We start from the raw sequence: 21060 nt of genomic DNA, 5'->3' as shown, positions 1-21060 counted from the left end.
CTGACAGGGACTGAACCTGGGACCTTCTGCATGCAGAGCAGGTGCTCTGACTCTGAGCTACGATGGTCCTTTCCCTGAAAAAGGAAAGCCAGCTTAACAACTCCCAGCCGGTCCCACAACCTGTGCGTATCAAGTAGGTACCTTTTTTCGCCCAGTGGGGCAGCCCAGTTCCTGCAAGACAGAAAGGACAGCTGTCAGAATGGCCCCCATTCTGTCTCCTTCCTCTTGGGCTCTGTCCCTCTGTCCCTCCACTGACAATTCCTGGCCAATGACAGGAAGTTGAGAGATCCAGTGAGCACCTGCTTCCCACCTCCTCCTTTTTCATTTATTAGCACCCACTGCCACCTTCTCCAAAGCTGCACCCTTCAGGTGTTTGGGGACATAATTCCCACCATGCCCCTGCTGCACCCAGTGGGCACCAGGTTGGGGGAGGCCGACATGTTGCATCTAGACTACCTCCATGACTGCAGCCTCGAAAGTGGTAGCCACCCGCTTTTGCTTCCACAACAACCCTGCGAGATAGATTAAGCACAGAGAAAAAGTACTTTGCCCAGGGTCACCCTGTTGAGTAGCTGGGTGGGATTTCAACCTGCTGACCCACATGTGAGCCACAAGCTATGCAAGGCTCCCCATGGCCACCCCCTTTGCAGTACCCTCTGCCCTATTTCTAGTTAGCTCCCTCCCAGCTGCCCCTCTACCCCTCCTTCCCATACTCTGGCCCTGATCCTTATGCCTGCTCCCCTCCATTTGTGGTGGTGAAGACTCACCGCAAAGTAAGTCAACTCTGGGCCGCTAGATGTGTAATGGCGCAGGATCCGCGGCACAATCTCGCTCGCCAGCAGAGCCAGAAGCTGTTCCCGGGGGGCACGGACCGCCATGCTGCCATAAAGCAGGAGGAGGGCGCTCTTCACGCTGCCTCTCCCTGGCTCCGGCAAGCTCTATGGTTGAGGAGGAAGATTCGCATTCGTGGCAAAGCCATCTCATCTCCCAGGGCTCCCATTTGCCTCCATAAGCAGGAGCAGAAGACTCTTCCGATGAGAGTCTCAGTCACTCACTCTGCAACTGAGCTATGGCCCTGGAAATGGTAAATTCTGCTCTCATGCCTCCCCAACTCCACAGCCGCTGGGGGAGAGAGGGAAGAAAGAAAAGGGGGGAAGCAGGGAAGTCTGAACCTGGCCAAAGTGATGGTAAGCGGAATCCTCCCCCTCAGAGATCACCTCCTCAAAGCGACTCAGGGTCTGGAGCACAGCCGTCAGCTGTCCCTCAGCGCAATAGACCACACACCAGCAAACCCCCTGTGGGTGAGAAGGAATGACCCTAGGCTGTAACCACCTTCCAGAAAAATCCGGACTCCCTCCCACAGGATCCAGTCCGCCCGCTTTTCCATCTTCTTCTACCAGGTCTATCTACACTTCAAGTTTATCTCTTAAATATAATAACAATGAAAGAGCGCCATCGTGCTGCAGTTCTTGTGCTGGCCAACAGGTGGCACTACAAACTACAGCATGATAAGCTGGGCCATTGTGACAATGGTGAGAGAGCAAGGAGGAGGAAAGTGGAGATGGAGGCTGGCAGGCAAGTGGCTGGGCATCCCCAGTGTGTTATCAGGCACGTGCCCCAGGCAGACAAGTGAGCGGGCAGGCTGGCAGCTCAAACAGAGGACCAGTCAGGACAGGCTAGGGCAGCTCCCCAGCAACTATTCTGCTCTGCTGCTGCTGCCCACCTGACACTGATGCTAGTTGGTAGGTGAGCTGTAAGATGGGTTGGTGAGGCCAAGGGAAGTAGGGGGGTTGGCAAGAGGAGCAAGCAGGGGTGCAGCCCCTACTTAGCCTTAAATAGGGATGGGAGAATCAGTCCATTTTTGTATTTCTCAGTTGCTCATTTTTCCAATCTTAAGGTTCCATTCTCCATATTACTGCATAACTTTGAGATTGTTTTTAAGTCCTCATGAAGATGCATCACCCAGTTCTCCTAATGTACAATTTTGCATAAGATTCACATTTTTAGAAATGTCCCCTAACATTATGCACTAGTGGAAAGCACCCAGCATTTCTCTGGAATACGAAGAAACCAAAAAGATACATAGAGGGATTACTTAATTTTTTAGTCCCTTGGTGAAAAGAAAAAAAAACAAACTACGCATTTTCATGTTCTGGTTGTCAGGTAAAGCAGAATATACATTCCTATCAAATTTGGTTAAAATCAGTGTAATTCTGAAAGGTTCAGCCCACCGTCTTGATTCAGAGTAGCATCCAATTGTCTCAGAATACAAACAAAAACCTGTTCCATGATCTCAGGGTATGTGTAGTGTGGAGAACAGAAGGCCGACGGGTAATATGAGAGCCAGCCTCAAAATCCCTGAAGGGCTGTCCCACGGAAGATGGAGCCAGCTTGTTTTCTGCTGCTCCAGAGGGGAGGACCTGAACCAATGGATTCAAATGACTAGGAGGGAGATTCTGACTAAACTAGGGCAAAAACTTTCTGAGGGTAAGAGCTGTTCGACTATGGAACGGACTCCCTCAAAAGGTGGTGGGCTATCCTTCATTGGAGGCTTTTCAGCAGAGCTCAGATGCTCACCTGTGGGGTTTTATTTAGTTGCGATTCCTGTATTTCAGGAAGAATCCATGACCCACAGCCATCTAACCTCCAGTGAAGGAGAGTCCACTATCTGCCAAGCTCACGGAACCATAGAATTGTAGAGTTGGAAGGGATCCCCATGTTAGAATTCCTGCTCCGTGATTGCAGTCATGGGATTTTTGTCTATCACATGAAGGTGTATGTTTTGACTCCACAGAGTGGCAAGTGACGGAGACAGGATGTTTGTGTTACTGTGTTCTGTGAAGTTTGTTCTTTTTCTCTTTGCTGTCTGATGCTAGAGAGAGAGGAAGCCATGTTGCAGTGCTCCATGTGTGTTTATATGCAAATAAAGTAGATTAGCCAAAATGCTGAGTTGCTGAGGTCTGTCAAGTAAACTGCGCAAACTCTGCGGATCCCTAAGTGTGCCAGTGTCGGTTGGCATCAATCACTGTGATGTTCAGGCAGAAGAAAGCTTTTGAAGCTCCCGAACGATCGACCAGGAGGGAGGGAACATGCCAGTCGGGCATGTGTCTCTGCCAGGTTCCTACTCGAGTGTAGGCTGAGCTCCTGACACCCTGAGGATCGTCAAGTCCAGTCCCCTGCAAGGCAGGAATCACAGCTTGATCTCTGGAACCGTTGTGCCAAATTTGGTGATGATATCTTGCATGGGTACATTTGGTGGGGGTGGGGGAGGGAAGCAGGTTAATGCAGGCCATACGCCCCCCCCCCCGCCCCCAAGTAGCAGAGCTTGCCTTTCGCTGGGCTTCCTCCGTGTAATCTGTGTGCAGCAGCAGATCCAGAAGTGTCTGCGCCACCCCATCCGCGTCCCCTGCGGCAGACAGCGCCATCCCCAAAGCCTTGTAGAGGAAGCCCTAGAGGGGAGAGGGAAGGTGGTGGCAAGCTGAGCAGCGCAGACCCCAGCCAGCCAACGACATAGCAGACACACACATCCACAACCAAGGTGTCTCACCCACCGCGGCCAAGACCTTAGGCACAATTTACCTCCAGTATATTAGAAGGAGCTGCAGCTGGGCCAAAGGGGGCCCATCTTAGACTAGCATCCTCTTCACATCGTGGCCACCCAGACACACCAGTGGGAAACTTGCAAGCAGGACTTGAGTGCAACAGCAACCCTCTCCTCTACTGGCATTCAGAAGCATCGCCATGGATGCAGAGCATAGCTATCAAGGCTAAGAAGCACCAATAGCCATCTCCTTCAAGCATTTGCCTAATCCTCTTTTAAAGTCATCTAGGTTAGACTAGGTTAGACGCGGGTGGCACTGTGGGTTAAACCACAGAGACTAGGACTTGCCAATCAGAAGGTTGGCGGTTCGAATCCCCACCATGGGGTGAGCTCCTGTTGCTCAGTCCTTGCTCCTGCCCACCTAGCAATTCGAAAGCACGTCAAAGTGCAAGTAGATAAATAGGTACCGCTCCTGCGGGAAGGTAAACGGTGTTTCCGTGCACTGCTCTGGTTCGCCAGAAGTGGCTTAGTCATGCTGGCCACATGACCCGGAAGCTGTACGCCGGCTCCCTCGGCCAATAAAGCGAGATGAGCACCGCAACCCCAGAGTCGGTCACGACTGGACCTAATGGTCAGGGGTCCCTTTGCCTTTACTAGGTTAGACTGGAGAAATGCACAGAGGAGAGGGCTGTCAATGGCTATGCATTTCTGGACACATGGGTGCAGAATGGCACTGCAAAATTCAGAGAAGCGCAAATTTCGAAGGACGTCCATGTGTTTCAATTTGTGAATTGCTTCACAAAGTGCTTTGGCTTTACAGGTGAACCAGATCAAAACCATCCCCCACCCCTTTGGCGAATGCTCCAGTCCAGCTCTTCATAGGAAGGTGAGGGGCTGGGCATTCATTGTGCACAGCTGAATGGGAAGATACCCGATATTTCGGGAGGGGGCAGAGGAAATGCACTGACTTTCTCCGCAGAGGAGTTGTGGTAGGTGCTCAGCTGCTTGGAGAGTTCCTTCCCCAGCACCAGGTTCCAGCCTCCCGCTTCGCTCCTCCGTAAGGACTTCTGCAGGAACTGAGGAGGCACCGGTGGAAACAGGGGTCACCGAGGAGGATCAGCAGTGCCACAGGAACAGTGCGTTTGCTCGCCCCACCGGCGTTACCTCCAAGAGTTTGGCTTCCCAGGCTGCGGGCTCCAGCGTGTACTTGCTGTGGCCTTTGGGAGAGGAGCAGCATTAGACAGAATCAGACCAGCCAGCTCAGTGCTGCCTGTCCAGGCTGGCAGCAGCTCTCCAGGGCTTGAGGCAGGGGGTGCCACTGGGGAGTGGAGTCAGCGCTCCTTTGGGGGAAGCCAAGGAGGGCTGGGTGATTCTGGCATAGGCTGGAGATGGGCCAGAGTCACTACCATAGATAACCCGCAATCATAAAAACAAGGTGCCACCCAGTAACATATAAAAACCACTGCCAGACTGGGGTTGCGGCTGGCACCTGAACCACTCTTGCGATAGGGCCATGTCACAGATCTGCATCAACTGTGCCAATTTAGGCACAGAGGGGGGAAGAACTCTGTAGGACTCCTGCTGCCAGGGGTTACTCTGACTCACTAACAGTATTTCCCTGGCCAAGTGAATTAATTACTGTTGTTATTATTGCGCGTGAATTTTGATGCTGCTTATTGCCAGATTAGACCTCTCATCTGCAATTGAGCAGATCTAGCTGGTGGTTGGGTGGGGCCTCCCCAGCACTGTTCTGGGGAGAGAGCTGGCATGGTGTCGTGTTTAGAGTGTTGGATTAGGATATGGGATAGACCAGGATCTGAATCCTTACTCGGCCATGAAGCTCACTGAGGGCCTCGCCTTAACCTAACTCACACGCTTGTTGTGGGGATTACATGAGGAGTGGGGCAGAACCCACATGTGCCACCTTGAGTTCCTTGGAGAAAAAAGTGGGATATAAATGCAACAAATTGCATAAAATGCATTCCACAGTGGAATACAAGGCTCATATTTATTCAAAAGATGCCAAATATATGTGGTGGCCAAATGCTACTCATTCCTTTTTTAAAGCTTTCGATTATTGTTTTCTGGTTCTGCTATCTTGTGTTTTTATTCCTCTTGTTCTTATGACTGTTCCTATTGTTATTTTTAGCTTGATGATTTGTTTGTTTTTATGTTTATTGCGTCTGCAGATAAAATAAAAAATATATAAACCCATAAATGCAGTAAATAAATATATATAAGCAAAGAAATAATTTATATATTCCCCCCCAAGGCTTTTTTGTTTTGTTTTCTTCTTCTTTCTTAGGGGAAGAGTCAGGAGATTCCAGGCTCAGGCCTGGTGCCAGATGTGAAGGTGCTGGCTTGGTCGGACACCATCCTAGAGGAGAGGTCGTCTGCCAGCAACTCTTGGCAAAAATCGACCCTCTGCACACACAAGTGTGTCAGCTGAGCTCGGCAGGGCAGGGGAGGGTTGGTTTTTCCTCTCATCTCACCTTCCAGGTAGCGGACCAGGGCAGGTATCTCCACCCACCAGTGCTCCCCCACATCCCTGTAGGCCTCTGGGCGTAGGGCGTTCATCAGGAGCAGCACGGCAGCCCCTCGGCCAGTCCCTTCCAAGGGGAAGACAGCGAGGGCCTGCAGAGGAGGAGAGCAAGGGTCTCCAGGTCAGGAAGGTGCTTCACCCAGGTCAGGCTGCTTCCATCTCTGTGGCCTTCTGGAGTCTAGAGGCCGCTAGGGTCCCATCCTCACCAGCCTAAATCCACACCCAACACAGACTGGTAGGGAGGCTTTATTTACTTATTTTTAAACAAGTCACCTGTTTCAGTTAACTCTCTATTTTCTACTATTATAAGAATTATATGATAAGTGTCCATAACTGCATATATAAACCACATGTCTGAAACCCCACAGAAAATGTCCTGAAACCATTTTGTCCCTTCCAAATTGACCTCAAATATTTCTCTGCAAGGTCGAAGGAAAATGGAACAGCCTCCCCATTGTCTTTTCGTTCACAAATCCTGTCTTACGGGTATGTCTGTGTATGAATAGGGTGAGCCTGTGACCTGGCTCAGGAACTACAGTAAGTATTTATCATTACAAAAGACTGGCCAGGCTCCCCAGGTAATCCAATCAAGTGACCATTAACAGGTAACCTGCCAGGAGATAAACACACTCAGATTTCTGTTGTAGACAGCCTCTTCTGTGATGTATGTATGATGTTTCTGGGGGGGGGGAGTCTTGGACTCCAAGGTGGGCAATTTAAAATGTCTATATAAGGGCGGACACACCTTTGTTCTGGGTCCTCCTCTGTCCTCCTGTATGTGAGGGGAGCACCCTGTTGCAACAGCTTTAATAAAGATCAGGCTTACTAGCTGCTTTGCTTCTCAATATTCTCTGGTTGGCCTCTGTTATTTTCTCCTACCAATAGGGAACCCACGTAAGGACTCTATACGGGCTCTTGGATACCCCATAAGGGAAAAAGGGCAGATTTTGTTTACAACACTACACACCAACTCGCAGCAATGTCTTTGAAGGGTTTTAGGCAGGGAAAGGGGGTCTCTCGCAGCCCTAGCTGGAGATGCCAGTGGGGATTGCAACGGGGCCCTTCTGCATGCAGGGCAGGTGCTCTGCCACTGAACTGGGCCTCCCCCAACCTTGTTTCTTAGGAAGCATATGTGAGTTCGGGTCCAGTTTCCTCCAAGAGTCTAGCAATGAGGCAGCCCCCTTTCAGAAACTGCTAGAAGCCTGAACCACTCCCCACCCCTCCCCAGTTACCCACATCACTTACCAGGAGCCGATCACTTACCAGGAGCCGCGCCATCAATTCTTGTGGAGTTGGTAAACCCCCTGTAAAGGGGAGAGAGGAAGAGAACAAGGGGGAGGGAAGTGAGGGCTGGTGTAAATAGGAACATAGTAAGAAGCTGCCCTTAGGGAGATAGAGAGTTGATCCATCTGGCAGTGGGTTTCAGGCATGAGCCTTTCCCAGCTCAGCCGGGGGACACTTGGGACTGAAGCTGGGGCCTTCTGCCTCCCAAGCAGCTTCTCTGCACTGAGCTATGGCCCTTCCCATCCTGTCTACCCCAAAATCTCCTGCAGACTGGCAGAGGACCCTGAGACAACTTCGTCTGCATCCCTAAATCAATGGGATTGGAGAGGCATTTGGGGGCTGCCTGTAGTGGGGTAGGAGAGCTGAAAATAATGCCAAATAATGCCAAAATATTCCACATCTGGCAACAATTGTGCCCCATTCATTTCAGGTGGTACATGGGTGGACGAGTCTAAAAAGCCTGGGACACAAATTTTCAAGGTCCTTTAGCAGCTATGATGGTTTATTTACCAGAGGTTTTGTATTTAGTGTTAAGTCTGGAATTGTATACTTGATTCTGACCAAACTCAGCCTCCCAATGCATATTCTGCTCCCCCACTCCTGTGCTGCCTGCCTTGGAGGGGCGAGTATCGGGCATGGTGGCACCCACCTGTCCCCAGGCCATTCTGCTTGTGGCCCACCCGACGTAGTCGCTGCTCTGCCAGCAGTCTCAAGGCGTGGCAGAGGGGGGTGACTAAAGCCATGTAGGGGGGCTGCATGAGGTAGCTCAGCAACTTGGTCCACAATTCCTGCCAGGAAGAGGAGGGAGGGTTCAGCGCTTGGAGCCAGTTGCCTCCCTGGCCCTACAGAGCCCATTTCTCCTTAAAGCCCCAGTCATTCACCTCCATACCTCTACATCACTTCCCTGCCCTGCACATGTAAGGGGCAAGCTCCTCAGTCGGTACATGCTCAGAGGCACCCTTTTGCTCCACATGTTGCAAGGCTAAGTGGGCAAAAGGTTCTGGGTCAGATCTCTTGGCCAGGGGTAGCGAATGTGGTACCTTCCAGATGTTGGCCTTTAACCAGATGGTTAGAAAAGGTACGGGAAATTTCATTTTTTGAAATATATATATATGGACATGGGTGGTGCTCTGGTCTAAACCACTGAGCCTAGGGATCACCTCCCCTTTGTGGGTCCTATTGTTAATCATTTCCTCCTGCATCTTTTATGATAATCCAAATCTTTTACCTCTCCATTGTGTCCAAAATTCACCATTAAACTACAAGTGATATTCCAATCCTACTAATGATTTTAACTGTTAACAATGGTCTTTAAGATAAGTTATAAATTTTCCCCATTCCGTATTAAAATTTTGGTTTTCTTGATTTCCGATTCTTCTGGTCATTTTAAACATTTTGGCATAATCCATCAACTTGATCTGCCATTCTTCTCTGGAAGAACGGCATTTTTGGAATATCTAATTCACCACAGCAGGGCTGTCCGGGTTTGGCCAAACAACATTGTTCTGGCATAGTGTGGTTCCCTTTTATAACTTTCATTACCAACAAGAGTATATTATGCAAACCCCAGTGGCTCGTATTAACACTATAGATTCAGAACACACACACTGAGGAATGTGAACGGTTTAATTTACTTCCCCCAATGATTATGATCTTGAATGCAATAAAACGTGTGAGAGAGAACGAACTAGAAACCCCATCTCCCCTGCCATCGTTCGATTCCCGAATTCAAGGGGTCCCTGACCTGGCTGGTGCCCCTTCCTGAAGCCACAGCGATGTGAAGGACCTCTGCGCTGGCAATTCCGATGGCTTTCTCCTCCAAGCCGCCCAAGGGGAGGCTCAGTGTGGGGTGCGTCTGAAAGAGGAACAGGCTCCTGAGATGGCCCCCAACCCCCCTCCCCACTGACCTGAAATCTCCAGGCCACTTAAGGGCAGGGCAGCGCCCCTGGGCGCTCTCACCAGCTGGTGGGCAGACACAGCCATCTGCAGGGAGATGTAGTTCAGAGGCCAGCCTTCGATTCTCTCCAGGTAGCTGGTGTGCAGAAGCCTCCCAATGGCCCGGAGCGTGGCCAGGCGGACCTGAGAGCCAGAGCGGGCAGGGAAAGACAATGTCCCATGCCACCCGAGAGGGGCAGAGGTGCACCACGAGGCACTTCAAAGTGTTTGGGGGCCCTGTCCCACCCACGGCACATGACTCAACATCAAACATGGAGGACTGAGTCCCTGGGCCTGCTGCTGGCTGTCTCAAATCCCTTCTCCTTCTCACCCTGGTGCTGTCGTCCCCTAGAGCGGCCTTGACTACCCTCACGCACAGCTGCCTCCTGCTCCAGAGCTCAGGCACTGGAAGAGAAAGGCAGGTAAGGCTTAGCCTCCCTCCCGGCGTTGATGAAGCCCAGCCCCCTTCATCCTCCTCCCTGACCATTGGCCATAGTGGGACTTCTGGGAGCCAGAGTCCAATGAGAGAGCGAGAGAGTGCATGGTGTAGTGGTTTAGAGCGTTGGACTAGGACTAGGGAGTCCAGGGTTCAAATCTCTGCTCGGCCATGAAACTCACTGGGTGTGACCTTGGAGACCAGGCCCTGCCTCTCAGCCTTGCCTACCTCACAGGGTTATTGCGAGGATCGAATGAGGAGGGGGAAGAACCATGTAAGTCCCTCTGAGATCATTGGAGAAAAAGATGGGCCATAAATGCAACAAACAAATAAATACCTGGAGGAAAAATAATGTTGCTCGGGGAGTTGTTATTGTTGTTGGTTTTTTGTTATACTTATTTTAGCTCTTGTGATTTATGTGGAAATTTATGTTGCAGTTATAGCTTATGACTACTTTTATTACGTTGCATTGATGTATTTTTTTCCATGTTGGAAGCTGCCTGGAGCATGGTTTGAACTGTGGAAAGGCAGCATACAAATGACATTACGTATTAACAAGAGGCAACCATCAGTTCACATCAATTTGTTATTATCCATCATCATAATATTATGATACTCTTATCATTTTTTTAAGTTAAGCATAACTGATATTAAAAAACAGGCACGCTCCCCAATTCATCAGAGTGGTCACTTTATTTTCACTACCTGCATTTTAATACATTTTTCTTATATTGTTTTAATTCTATTAAAATTTAATTCATTTTTAAATGTTATCTTTTATATGTTTTTAGTCTTTTATCTGTGTTATTTTAATTGGTGTAAGCTACTTTGAGTCCCAGGCTGGAAAAAAGAATACAGTGGTACCTTACGTTAAGAACTTAATTCGTTCTGGAGGTCCATTCTTAACCTGAAACTGTTCTTAACCTGAGGTACCACTTTAGCTAATGGGGCCTCCCGCTGTCACCGCCATGCAATTTCTGTTCTCATCCTGAAGCAAAGTTCTTAACCCGAGGTAATATTTCTGGGTTAGCAGAGTCTGTAACCTGAAGCATCTGTAACCCGAGGTGTTGTTGTTTAGTCGTTTAGTCGTGTCCGACTCTTCGTGACCCCATGGACCAGAGCACGCCAGGTACCACTGTATTATTATTATTATTATTATTATTATTATTATTATTATTATTATTATTTATAATTATGGGTTTTAAGCAAAGGCTCTAACCAGTTCTTCAATTAAAGGCTGTCCTACTGCAGACAGCTCTTCCAAACCAGCCAAGGGCCGTTCCTTACATCACTTCAGTAATCTTCACAACAGCCCTGCAAGGGTGATCAGAACTATCAGCTTCCTCCTGTTGCAGATGAGAAGAGGGGGTGGCCTTGGCCTACCTCGCAATTGGGCCAGAAACTCTCTTCCTCACTTAACACTCTTAGAATGCTCCTACCCTGGGAGGGAAGTTGGGGGTCTAAGGTGCAGGGGGGGGCAGCTGTATGGGACTAGACCCCCTTCCTCTCCAGATACTTACGCTGGGCACCGACAATTTCAGAGAACAATGCCAGGAGCACCGCACAGACGTCTTCTTGGCGCTCCTCCACCTTCCCCTGGAAGACCCCCATCAGCCCAGAGGGGTGCAGACGGGCTGTGGGGGAGCAGAAGGAGCCGTAGCTCAGTGCCAGGGCATCTGACTTGCACGCAGAATGTCCCAGGTTCAATCCCCAGTTGGGCTGGGAGAGACTCCTTATCTGGAAAACCCCAGAGAGCTGCTGCCAGTCAGTGTGGATAATGCTGGCTTGGTAATAAGGCAGCTTCCTCTGTTCCTATTCAAATCAGCTCTTGATCTGGAACCATGAGGACTAGAAACTTAAGTGCTAGAGGACCTGCTTTGCCTGGTTCAATCCCCGATGGTATCACCAGCCAGGGCTGGGAATGTCTACAGCCTGAAACCCACAAAGAGCTGCTGCTGCTGTCAGTCAGTGTAGGGAATGTTGAGCTAGACTTCCCATGCTCCCAGTAAGTGTAGGGGCCGATGGGGTGGATGTCCACCGTTTTTCACCCTCTTCCCCTTGGTTCGAGCTGGGATGGGGAGCCTCCCCTCTTTCTGTCCATACCCAGGCGCAGGAAGATGCGAGCGATCTCTTTGAAGTTCTCCTCACATTGCGGGTGAGGCGGCCATTTCTGTCCCCTGATGCAGATCTAGGGGGAGGAAGGATGTTGGCATTTTGTCAGTGATTTGTTGCTCCTGCAGCATGTAGTTCAGCTATGGAACTCCGAAAGGAGGAAGTGACGGCTACCGACCTAGATAGCTTTAAAAGAGTAGACAAATCTTGGGCTCGGGTCCTGCTTTTGGGTTTCCCATCGGAGCATATGCTTGGCCACTGTGAGAGCAGAATGCTGAACTAGATGGACCATTGGCCTGATCCAGCAGCCTCCAATTATGTTCTTACAGCACCATTGCCACCTTCCTCCTGGGTTGGCTCACCCACCGGCTCCAAAATTCCCCCCCCCCCTCACCTGGCGAACCAGAGCACAGGTGAGGGGCCCCACATGCTCCCTTGGGATTGGGTTGTTGTTCACAAGAGACGCTTCCAGGATCTGGCCCAGGATCTGCAACAGGCATAAGAAAAACATCATTGGCTCCCAGTACGTTTCTGAGCACAGTTCAAAGTGTTGGTACTGACCTTTAAAGCCTTACAAGGCTTTGGCCCTGTATACCTGAAGGAGCGTCTCCACCTCCATCATTCAGCCCGGACACTGAGGTCCAGCTCCGAGGGCCTTCTGGCAGTTCCCTCCCTGCAAGAAGTGAGGCAAAGGGCCTTCTCGGTAGTGGTGCCCGCCCTGTGGAACGCCCTCACTTCAGATGTCAAGGACATAAAAAGGCAATCTGACTTTTAGAAGACATCTGAAGGCATCCCTGTATGAGTAAGTTTTTAATGTTCGATGTTTTGCTGTGAATGTTTTAATGCAGGGGTCAGCAAACTTTTTCAGCAGGGGGCCAGTCCACTGTCCCTCATACCTTGTGGGGGGGTGGACTATATTTTTTGGGGGGAAATATGAACGAATTCCTATGCCCCACAAATAACACAGAGATGCATTTTAAATAAAAGCACACATTCTACTCATGTAAAAACACCAGGAAGGCCCCACAAATAACCCAGAGATTAATTTTAAATAAAAGGACACATTCTACTCATGTAAAAACATGCTGATACCCGGACTGTCCGTTGGCCGGATTTAGAAGGCGATTGGGCCGGATCTGGCCCCTGGGCCTTAGTTTGCCTACCCATGTTTTAATGTGTTGAAAGCTGCCCAGGGCGGCTGGGCAACCCAGTCAGACGGGTGGCATATTAACAATAAATTATTAGTATTGTTACTAGCAAAAACACTATCTTCACAAACTGGGCTGAGTGTCAGGCCTAATGAGCACAACAGCTCATTCCCTGAAACCAGGTGCTGAGCTGAAAGGTCATTGGATCCCCTTGGATCCCCTTTGTCTCCTCTCTGGGATTTCTTGCAAGCAAATCCCCAAAATCACGGCAATATATATTTAAACAGATAAAATGTATGTGTACCTAAACAGAAATTGATACAGCAGCCGAGCTTGGGGTGACCTGCTCAAGTCCTGGGTGTCAGTGGAGAGCAGCAATCCGCAATGCTCACCTTTGTGACAAGGAAGGTCTCCGTGCTGCTATCATACTGGGCTAGGAGCAGAGAGATGTCGCTGTAGATATGAGCCTGGAAGTCTGTCCTGGGCAGCAGGAGTCGCAGGATGGGGCTCAGAGTCTTCAAGACTGCCAGCTGGACCTTTGGGGGTGGGGAGGCAGCAGCCGTCACAAGACATTTGGAGGCAAGATGGGAAACCCACCTTCCACACTGGTGACAGGGCAGGGTCCTCCCCCAGTCACTTGGGGCAGAGAACTAGTTTAGGGGGGCCAGCAGGAAACCACCCATGTTTTTGGCCTGGGTCAGTTTGCTTGCCCAGTGAGATATCTGCCTGCAGAAAAAGGGTTGGTGCTGATTGAAGTGTGAGATGCTATTTGACTGCTGGTGAGTGGGCGCAGCAGAGGGGTGGGGGTGAGTTTTTAAAAAAAACAAAACTAAGTTCTAAATTTAAGAGGTCACCTGCTGTGATCCTGTGATGCCAAGATGTTTTTGTGCCCCTTCTCAAGGCCCTCCAAAATCTGTCCAATTTTTAACTACAGTGGTACCTTGGTTCTCAAACGTAATCCATTCTGGAAGTCCGTTCAACTTCTGAAACGTTAAAAAAACCAAGGCATGGCTTCCGATTGGCGCAGGTGCCCTGGAAACAATAGCCGATAGCTGCATTGGACCTTCGGCTTCCGAAAAATGTTTGGCTTCCGAAAAACTGGAACACTTACTTCCAGGTTTTCGGTGTTTGGGAGCCGAAATGTTTGAGTACCAAGGCGTTTGAGAACCAGGGTTCCACTGTATTTTTAAAAAAACCACATTTTACTGACTAGCCCTGTGGTTCCTGTGCTGTGATACTATGGTGCTAAAAGTTTTTTCTGGCCTCCCAAGTCCTCTGCCCTATGAAACCCTTTTAATTTTTTTTTAAATGTCCAGTGACCTGCAGCCCCTGCAAGGTGGATCATGTGACCATCGGTCTGAAAAAGACCAGTCACCTCTACCCTAGGCTGCAAAATCTTGCCACTGTAGAAAGTGTCCCTCTTCCAACCAAGGACCAGCAGCATGATCCCTGGGGAGACAGCAAAGTCATCCACAACCCCTCCCCAGATGGAGAGAGTCCCAGGGGAGGGTCGATTGAAGGCATCCTGCTGGTTATGGGGGGGGGGGCTGACTGATCGCCCCTTGCCCCTCACCTGTGCATCACATCCAGGGAGCCAAGTTCGGGTCATGCAGGAGTAGAGAGGCAGCAGGTAGGCAGAGAACTGCTGGACACTGATGCGGGGGTAAGAGCTTCGCTCCCAGGTCCGCAGGTATATCCGGATTGCCCCACACATCTGCTCCAGAGCTTGGGAATGTGAAACAGGTAACAGAGAAGGGGGTGGAGAGAGAGAAATGAAAGGCAGAGCATGTTAACCAAGGTGGAAGTTCTGCTTCTATAGTTAAATTGTGGAACTCACTCCTGCAGGAGGCTTTGATGGGCACCAACTTGGATGACTTTAAAAGAGTATATACACAAAGTATCAAATGTGGTGACAGTAATAATAATACAACAAAACAACAACAACACAAACTGGCTTATAAGTATAAAACCAAATTTACTAGAATAATAACTAGAATCGAGATAGACTTGTAACCATTCAAGCAACAAACATACTAAGGTGCCATGTGCAAAACAAAGCCAGGAGATACTGTAAACATGGAGTGGATAAATGTACAACTATATCTTAACAAGTTACAAGTACAATAAACGTTATACAGACTGGATAAATGAACCATTCAACAAGTAGCGTAAGTCCAATCACAGAATGGCAACCCCGTGGCAAGGGGTAGCACACTGGAGAATATGAAAAAGTTTTTCAAAGCTGTTTTTCAAAGCTGTATGCATGGACCAATCACAGGAAGGCAAATCAAAGCCACCACCCTGATGAGAATAATGCGAGTGGGCAAAAGGAGACCTGTTCTCCGGATATATTACAGGTTTCACTACACGCTTCAACAGTCTGAAAAGCTGCTTGATACAAAATGTGTGGTAATGTGTGGTAAACCATGTGGTGGTAAACCATAAAAATTAGAAAATATCAGTCTCATACTATACCTTACCCAGTCATACAAAATGGTTTGCTCAGGATAAAGTTATTATTCTAGTAAATTTAGTTTTATACTTATAAGCCAGTTTGTGGTGGTGGTGTTTTGTTGACTTTAAAAGAGGACAGGACAAATTCATGGAGGAAAAGAAGGCTATGGATGGCTCCTAGCCAGAATGCATATACTCTGCTGCCACAGATGGAGGCAGCAATGCTTCTGAAAGCTGGTTGCTGGAGACCACAAGTGAGAAGGGTGCTCCTGTGCTCAGGTCCCGCTAGCAGGCTTCCCTGAATGCGCATCTGGTTGGCCACTGTGAGAACGGTGGGGATAACTCAGCCTCATATAACCAACATGCTTTAAACTCTAGTTAATGCACGAAGGGGTTAAGACCATAGAGTAAGGTGTCCCAAGTTTGCAAATCATCGCTTAAGGAGGCCCTGCGGGACCCACCTGTACAGAGAGCCCTGCGCCTCCGTCCATCCTCAATCCGGCGCATGGCAGTCTGGAGGGTGGTTAGGGTGATGCCCAGGAAAGGGACGCAGCTGTACACTGAGGAGAGATGGGCAGAAAAGCAGGAAGTGCGCTTGATCATACCCTGGGGGGGGGAATGAAACCTTCCCTGGGTTTTATCAATGAGCTTCCCGGGACAGATCACGAGCCATATTGGACTCTTGGCAATTTGGATCAGGGCAGGGGTGAAGACGGAACCATCAGGAGAATTCCTGCTCCATGATTGCAGTCATGGGATTTTTGTCTGTCACATGACGGTGTATGTTTTGACTCCACAGAGTGGGAAGTGACGGGAGACAGGATGTTTGTGCTACTATGTTCCGTGAAGTGGGACTATTGTCTTTTGTTCTTTCTCTTTGCTGTCTGATGCTAGTGAGAGAGGGAGCCATGTTGCAGTGCTCCATGTGTGTTTATATGTAAATAAAGTAGATTAGCCAAAATGCTGAGTTGCTGAGGTCTGTTACGCAAGCTGGGAAGACTCTGCGGTTCCCTAAGTGTGCCGCTGTCTGTTGGCATCGGTCGCTGTGATGTTCGGGCAGAAGAAAGCTTTTGAAGCTCCCGAATGACCAGGAGAGAAAGAAGATGCCAGTCGGGCATGTGTCTCTACCAGGGTCCTACTCAAGTGTAGGATGAGTTCCTGACAACAGGAATTCTAACAGGAACTTGCCCTTGTACCATTGTTGGCTGCGATCTTCCCCAGGGTCAGGAGAGTGAACTCATCTGGCGGCGCAAACGGCTTGAGCTGGTGCTGGAGCTCCATCATTATGGGATGGAAGTGATGGCAGGCAAAGGTGGCCAGGGTGCTGCTTGCTGCTGCCTGAAGCTCTCGGGGCACTTCCTGCTGAGAGGGCGGAAATGAGATTAGGAAGCACAAAGTCCAGCAACCTGGCAGCAAAGGGAGCCGGTGTGCCATAGTGGTTAGAGCGTCTGACTAGGAACACCGGGAGACCAGGGTTCGAATCCTCGCTCGGCCATGAAGCTCCTTGGGTGGCCTTGGGCCAGTCACTGCCTCTCAGCCTATCCTAAGTCACAGGGTGGTTGTGGGGTTTAAATGAGGAGGAGGGAGAACAATGTTTGTACATTTGAGCTCCTTGGCGCGGGGGACGGGATGGAGAATGGTGGGAGATAAATGCAATTGATAAAATAAGGAGGCAGGATGAAAATCCCGGCTCGCCCGCCTACCACATGGCTGGGAGCTTGCAAAGCAGGGTTTGGCCTCAGGATGTCTTAAAAGCAACAACAACCACCCAGAATTAACCACCAAGCAAGGAGATGCCTCTGGGAGTCATCTGTGGTATCCTTACATCTGGAGATGCCCTCAAGTGCTTGGAGGCCGCAAGGATGAATTGGCCGGCGGGCTCCACCTCCAGGCCATGCTCCATCATGGCCTGCAGACTGCGATAGATGGCCACCTTCTGCCAGGCAGAAGCCTGCAGAAAGGAAAGAGAGGGAGAGAGTTTCTGCGCATGGAGGGAAGGACCAGTCCATTTAATCTCTATTATTTTACCCTGCCCATCTGACTGGGTTGCACCAGCCACTCTGGGAGGCTTCCAACAAAAATACAGCATCAAACATTAAAAGCTTCCCAAAGTAGGGCTACGTTCAGATGCCTGCAAAAACTTATACAGTTGTTTAACTCTTTGACAACTGGTGCTGGTGCTCTTGAGAGGATTTGGTCTACAATTCTCAGGCTGGGGCCGATGGAATTTCTGGTCCTAAATCTCTGAAGGGCACTTGAGGTGGAGGGAACTGGTCTTGGAAAACGGTCTAAGTTAGAGAAGCAGTTTTTCCTACCTCGTCCTGCTGGAGCATCACCACGAGAAGCGGTATCATGGCAGCTGGCTGGCTGCGAGCAGCCTTCACAATGCAGAGGACAACCTCCTTCTGGGATGCGGCCTCTGGGAGTTGCAGGAGGTGGCTGATGGAGTGGAGGCGACCTGAGTAGGGGACGGAGGAGGCTGCAGCAACCCACCAGGCTGACAAGAATCACGATAGCTTGCCCAACGTTCTGCAGGGAGGTGGCACTTCCGAAGGCCTAGGCGGATTCAAGGTTCTAGACCTCGTTGCCAGCAAGCAATGAGCGTGTGTGCAAAGTCTGGTGAAAACTCTCTGCACCTGTTATGTACTGAGTTGAATAGGATCCAAAAGGCAGCAGTCTGATTGGTCCTAGAACAATAGGATTCAGAATGCAGCAGTCTGATTGGTCCACAGGAGCCACCCAATCCAGCTCCAGGTAGAAGTGAATCTGCAACCTGATTGGCCTACAGGTGAATCCCGGAATTAGCCAATCACGTGGGGCGCATTGTGCAAATAATGTATATAAATAAGTCATTCTGGGGGAACTGCCATTCCTCCTCACCACTATGAGCTGAATAAAGAGCATGAAATCCACTCAGCACCCTTTTAAAGGAACAAGGGGAAAGTTGAGTGCTGTTTACAGCTGGGGCCATACAGATGTTGATGAGCTGCATCTCCTCTCAGGCCTAACAAATAGCATGGCCAACGACCAGGGTGATGGGAGCTGGAGTCCAATCACATGTTCACAGTGGAACGGACTACTTTGGAACCTCCTTCATTGGAGGTTTTTCAACAGAGGTTAGATGGTCGCCTGAGGGATTCTTTAGCTGTGATCCCTGCATCACTGGGGGTTGGACTAGATGACCCTTGGGGTCTCTACAATTCTAGGATTCTATGCTGAGGACCACACGTGAAGCATTCCTGATTTACAGCTCTCATCATAACTGTTTGCCTCTTGCTGCAGTGAGCAGAAAAACACTACATTTTTTCAAGCAGGGGGGTGGCGACCCCTTTTTTTGACCCAAAGGGGCATGTTCCCCTTGGCTGTTCCTTTGGAGACCACTTAGGAGTCATATTCTAGAGGGTGGCGAAGGCAGGACAAAAGAGCCACATAAGAGGAGCAGAAGGGGTAAATGAGAAGGACCTCTACAAGTGTTCATGTCAGGCTATGACCAGGGAGACCAGGGTTCAAATCCCCGTGCAGCTACGAAGCTCACTGGGTGATTTTGGGGCCAGTTTCTGTCTCTCAGTCTAACTTCCCTCTCAGGGTTAGGGAAAGACATAGGAAGAACCAGCGGTTGTATTCTGTGCCAACTTTTAAACGCTCGCTGAAAACATTTTTATTCTGTCAGGCTTATGCAAGCAATTAAGAGCACATCTCCTGCAATGGTTTATTCATGCTTAGTTTTAAACTTTTTTCCTTCTCCGTTGTTTTTATTCAGCCCCCGCAAGCATAGCCCATCAGCCCCTTCACCACACTATTAGGCCCTATTAGTTGGGGCTGCTGGTTGTTGTAGTCCAAACCATATGGAGTGCACCATGTTGACAAAGTCTGATTTAGGGAGAACTTGCACACTGTACTATTTATGTTGCTGGGAAATAGTGCAAGATCAACATATCTTTTTAAGGTGCAATCAAAGCGGTGATCTTTGGGAACGAGGTATAGCGAGTGGCATCCCTACAGAATGCACAGGGAACAAAATGATTCTTGCATTGCAGGGGGTTAGACCAGATGACCCTCTGGGGTCTGTTCCAACTCTACAATTGCATGAAAGGCAAAGACAAGGGCAAAAAGTTGCATTGGATCCCTTGGAAGTTGTGATTGAAGGTGGCCCTGAATTACTATATTTATACTATATATACATACTCTCTCTTTCTCTCTGTGTATATATATATTTCACAAACTGCCCAAGTCCCTTACCTTCATTAGATGATTCTCCCTCGTCAGTCATGCCCTTATATGCCTTCTGCTCTGTGTTTTCTGTCCCAAGATGAAATGCTCAACAATTGCAACTTGCCCTTACAAACACACACAGGTTATGAATGTTGAGACTCCCAATACATATCTCCAAGACCATGCAAAATCCCACCAGCAGCCCCATGGAAGCCAGAAGCCATCAACTGGCACACCTGGTGTCAGCCCCATTGGAAGTCACAAGGCATCTGGGAAGGGGCAGGCATACCCCACTCCCCTCCCCTCCAAAGAAGCCCCAGGTTCTCCAAGTGACAGGGAGACATTTCCTTTCCTCTCTTGTAAATCTAGGACTCGGGGCTATCCAGTGAAGCCGGATATTGGGAGATTTGGAACAGGCAAAAGAAAGTCCGTCTTCATACACCACGATGTTAAACTGTGGAACTCCCTACCACAGGAGATGGTGATGGCCATCAACTTGGATGGATTTAAAAGAGAACTGGATAAATTCATGGAGTCATGGTTATCAATGGCTACTAGCCATGATGGTTGTATTCTACCTCCAAACACCAGATACTAAATAATACCAGCTCTTCTGCTCGGGCATCTGATTGGCTACTGTGAGAACAGGATGCTGGACTAGATGGGCCCCCATTGGCCCGATCCTGCAGGGTTCTTCATATGTTCACAGATTCTTAACAGAAGCTAAGGGCAGAAATTGACCCCTGGCCACTGGCACAGACCAACTTATATGGCGACATCTTGCTTGTGTGTACTGGGGGGACGAGACTCAAACTGGAAATAGAAAGGTCTACATTCAAATGGTCCCACAGCACAGCAAAGGTCTCTTGTGGTGGAGGAGGTGAGGGACAGAGGAAGAAATCAAGCCACTTTTTCTTGCAAAGATTTAAGCTGAAGAGTGAAATTGCTATCTATTTATTGGATAAAGGTATTGAGGGGATGCTCATCAAATTTGCAGATGACACCAAACTGGGAGGGGTAACCAATGCTGCTGAGGACAGAATCAGGATTCAATATGACTGTAACAGATTTGAGAACTTGGCCAAAACTAACAAAATGGATTTCAATAGGGACAACTGTAATGTTCTGCACTTAGGCAGGAAGACCCAGCTGAACAAATAGAAGATGAAGGATATTTGGATTGCCAGTAGTACATAAAAGGACCTAGGGGGTCTTAGTGGACCAAAAGCTTAACATGAGTTAACAGTTTGATGCAGCAGCAACAACAAAAAGCTAATGCTGTTCTAGGCTGCATCAACAGAAATATAGTGTCCAGGTCTAAGGAAGTAATTCTGCCTTGGTCAGAGCACACCTGGAGTACTGTGTCCAGTTCTGGGCACCACAATTTAAGAAGGGT

The 21060-nt window shown here is 49.2% G+C and overlaps 1 protein-coding gene across 8 annotated transcripts in view; it reads right to left on the bottom strand.

The window, feature by feature from the left end:
* The window catches only part of LOC128402601 (maestro heat-like repeat-containing protein family member 2A), a 41755-nt gene extending 20771 nt beyond the window's left edge, over positions 1-20984 (bottom strand). For 4 of the 8 annotated variants that reach the window (XM_053366846.1, XM_053366852.1, XM_053366851.1 and 1 more), the window contains exons 1-20: positions 19692-20984; positions 17768-17910; positions 17278-17403; positions 16649-16814; positions 15914-16012; positions 14572-14723; positions 13391-13534; positions 12245-12337; positions 11842-11926; positions 11259-11372; positions 9112-9707; positions 8017-8155; positions 7347-7387; positions 6034-6175; positions 4706-4758; positions 4510-4617; positions 3330-3449; positions 1173-1295; positions 768-938; positions 142-171 (exon numbers count right to left, since the gene is read on the bottom strand). In XM_053366846.1, the coding sequence (XP_053222821.1) occupies positions 142-171; positions 768-938; positions 1173-1295; positions 3330-3449; positions 4510-4617; positions 4706-4758; positions 6034-6175; positions 7347-7387; positions 8017-8155; positions 9112-9707; positions 11259-11372; positions 11842-11926; positions 12245-12337; positions 13391-13534; positions 14572-14723; positions 15914-16012; positions 16649-16814; positions 17278-17403; positions 17768-17910; positions 19692-19722 (2676 nt within the window). In that variant the 5' untranslated portion in view covers positions 19723-20984. The remainder of the gene's footprint in view (positions 1-141; positions 172-767; positions 939-1172; positions 1296-3329; positions 3450-4509; positions 4618-4705; positions 4759-6033; positions 6176-7346; positions 7388-8016; positions 8156-9111; positions 9708-11258; positions 11373-11841; positions 11927-12244; positions 12338-13390; positions 13535-14571; positions 14724-15913; positions 16013-16648; positions 16815-17277; positions 17404-17767; positions 17911-19691) is intronic. The other 4 variants (XM_053366854.1, XM_053366853.1, XM_053366847.1 and 1 more) reach the window with 4 other exon arrangements.
* Positions 20985-21060: the final 76 nt, after the last annotated feature.

This window comes from Podarcis raffonei, chromosome 15 (genome assembly GCF_027172205.1).
Source record: "Podarcis raffonei isolate rPodRaf1 chromosome 15, rPodRaf1.pri, whole genome shotgun sequence".
Classification (NCBI taxonomy): Eukaryota; Metazoa; Chordata; class Lepidosauria; order Squamata; family Lacertidae; genus Podarcis; species Podarcis raffonei.
This window is presented reverse-complemented; position numbering and strand designations above follow the sequence as displayed.